Source organism: Austrofundulus limnaeus, unplaced genomic scaffold, assembly GCF_001266775.1.
Source record: "Austrofundulus limnaeus strain Quisiro unplaced genomic scaffold, Austrofundulus_limnaeus-1.0 Scaffold165, whole genome shotgun sequence".
Classification (NCBI taxonomy): domain Eukaryota; kingdom Metazoa; phylum Chordata; class Actinopteri; order Cyprinodontiformes; family Rivulidae; genus Austrofundulus; species Austrofundulus limnaeus.
The window spans coordinates 4,930-6,266 of NW_013952567.1; the positions used below are offsets into that span (position 1 = coordinate 4,930).

General features: G+C 36.4%; 1 protein-coding gene across 1 annotated transcript in view; it reads left to right on the top strand.

The window, feature by feature from the left end:
- megf8 (multiple EGF-like-domains 8) overlaps window positions 1-1,337 on the top strand; it is a gene marked incomplete at its 5' end in the record, with an annotated part of 31,501 nt that overhangs the window by 4,848 nt on the left and 25,316 nt on the right. Inside the window, 3 exon segments of the mRNA XM_014017260.1 lie at window positions 280-368; window positions 580-793; window positions 876-1,059. Coding sequence (XP_013872714.1) covers window positions 280-368; window positions 580-793; window positions 876-1,059 — 487 coding nt within the window.

Sequence of the window (1,337 nt, forward strand, 5' to 3'; positions counted from 1 at the left end):
TGATTGCTATTGTTTCAAAGTCTCTGAAAGTACTTTTAATTTTTAACATTTTTTATGTTCAATGTGCAGGGTTTGATCTGAACATAGCGCTTGGTCCTTGAGTGCCATGAAAGGCACCTTCAAATAAAATCAATTATTATTATTGTTATTATTATTATTATTATTATTACCATTTATCTGAGTTCCAGAATAAAACCATTGTAATTTGTGTGATTGCTATTGTTTCAAAGTCTCTGAAAGTACTTTTAATTTTTAACATTTTTTATGTTCAATGTGCAGGGTTTGATCTGAACATAGCGCTTGGTGACTTGATCAAATACAATTTCACATCCAATCAATGGGAAAGCAGATCGTACGGCCATTCTCCTGTAAGTGCTTTGTAATTAAAATCTGGGGGGTTAAAACCTTCGCAGTAATTAGGTTATTGTAGTGCTTGTAAAATTGTTACTTTATTTTCTGAAACAACTTCCATTTTTAGACATGTTTGTAAACATTACCAAATGAAGCTCTCATATTTAATGTTTAAAATAAAAAGTGCTGTAACTTTTTTTTTGTCTTTCCTCGGCTCTTTTGTGTTAGTTGGCTCGTCATTCGCACACAGCTGTGGAATACATGGGTAATATGGTTATTTTTGGAGGGGAATTGGCTAATGGCTCCCTGGCCAGTGATGTTTGGATGTACCGGCCACTCCAAGATGACTGGCAGCAGCTTGGATTTTTCAAAACACGAGGTGCTCCTAAACTGGCTAATCATGCTGCAGCAGTCGTTGACAGTTATCTCTACATTTTCGGAGGTGAGCTAGATATTATATTGTCACTTTAATGACAATGCATTAATCATTAGAGAACTAAATTTTGTGTAAATTATGTTCCCAGGGCGCACTGAGGAGGATATGTTTTCCTCGACTCTGTATCGGTTTGGTTTGCACGGTTCAGGGCGGTGGGAAACTGTTCAGCCCACCGGTGGCAAACCCCCCGCATCTGCTGGCCACTCCATGGTGTTCCACAGCCCATCCAGGACATTATTGGTCTATGGAGGTCACAGGCCCACCACTGCGAGGTACACACATCTTCATGCATACCAGTGTTGTATAAAGTACCACAAAGTGATACTTGAGTAAAAGTACAAGTATCTTACCAAAAATGACTTTGGTAAAAGTTAAAGTCTCCTTTAGGAATATTACTAGAGTAAAAGTACAAGTATTTTACCAAAAATACTTTGGTAAAAGTTAAAGTCTCCTTTAGGAATATTACTTGAGTAAAAGTCAAAGTATCTGATATTTTTTATACTTAAGTATTAAAAGTAAAAGTACTGATTTAAAATGAGCAGTTAGATTT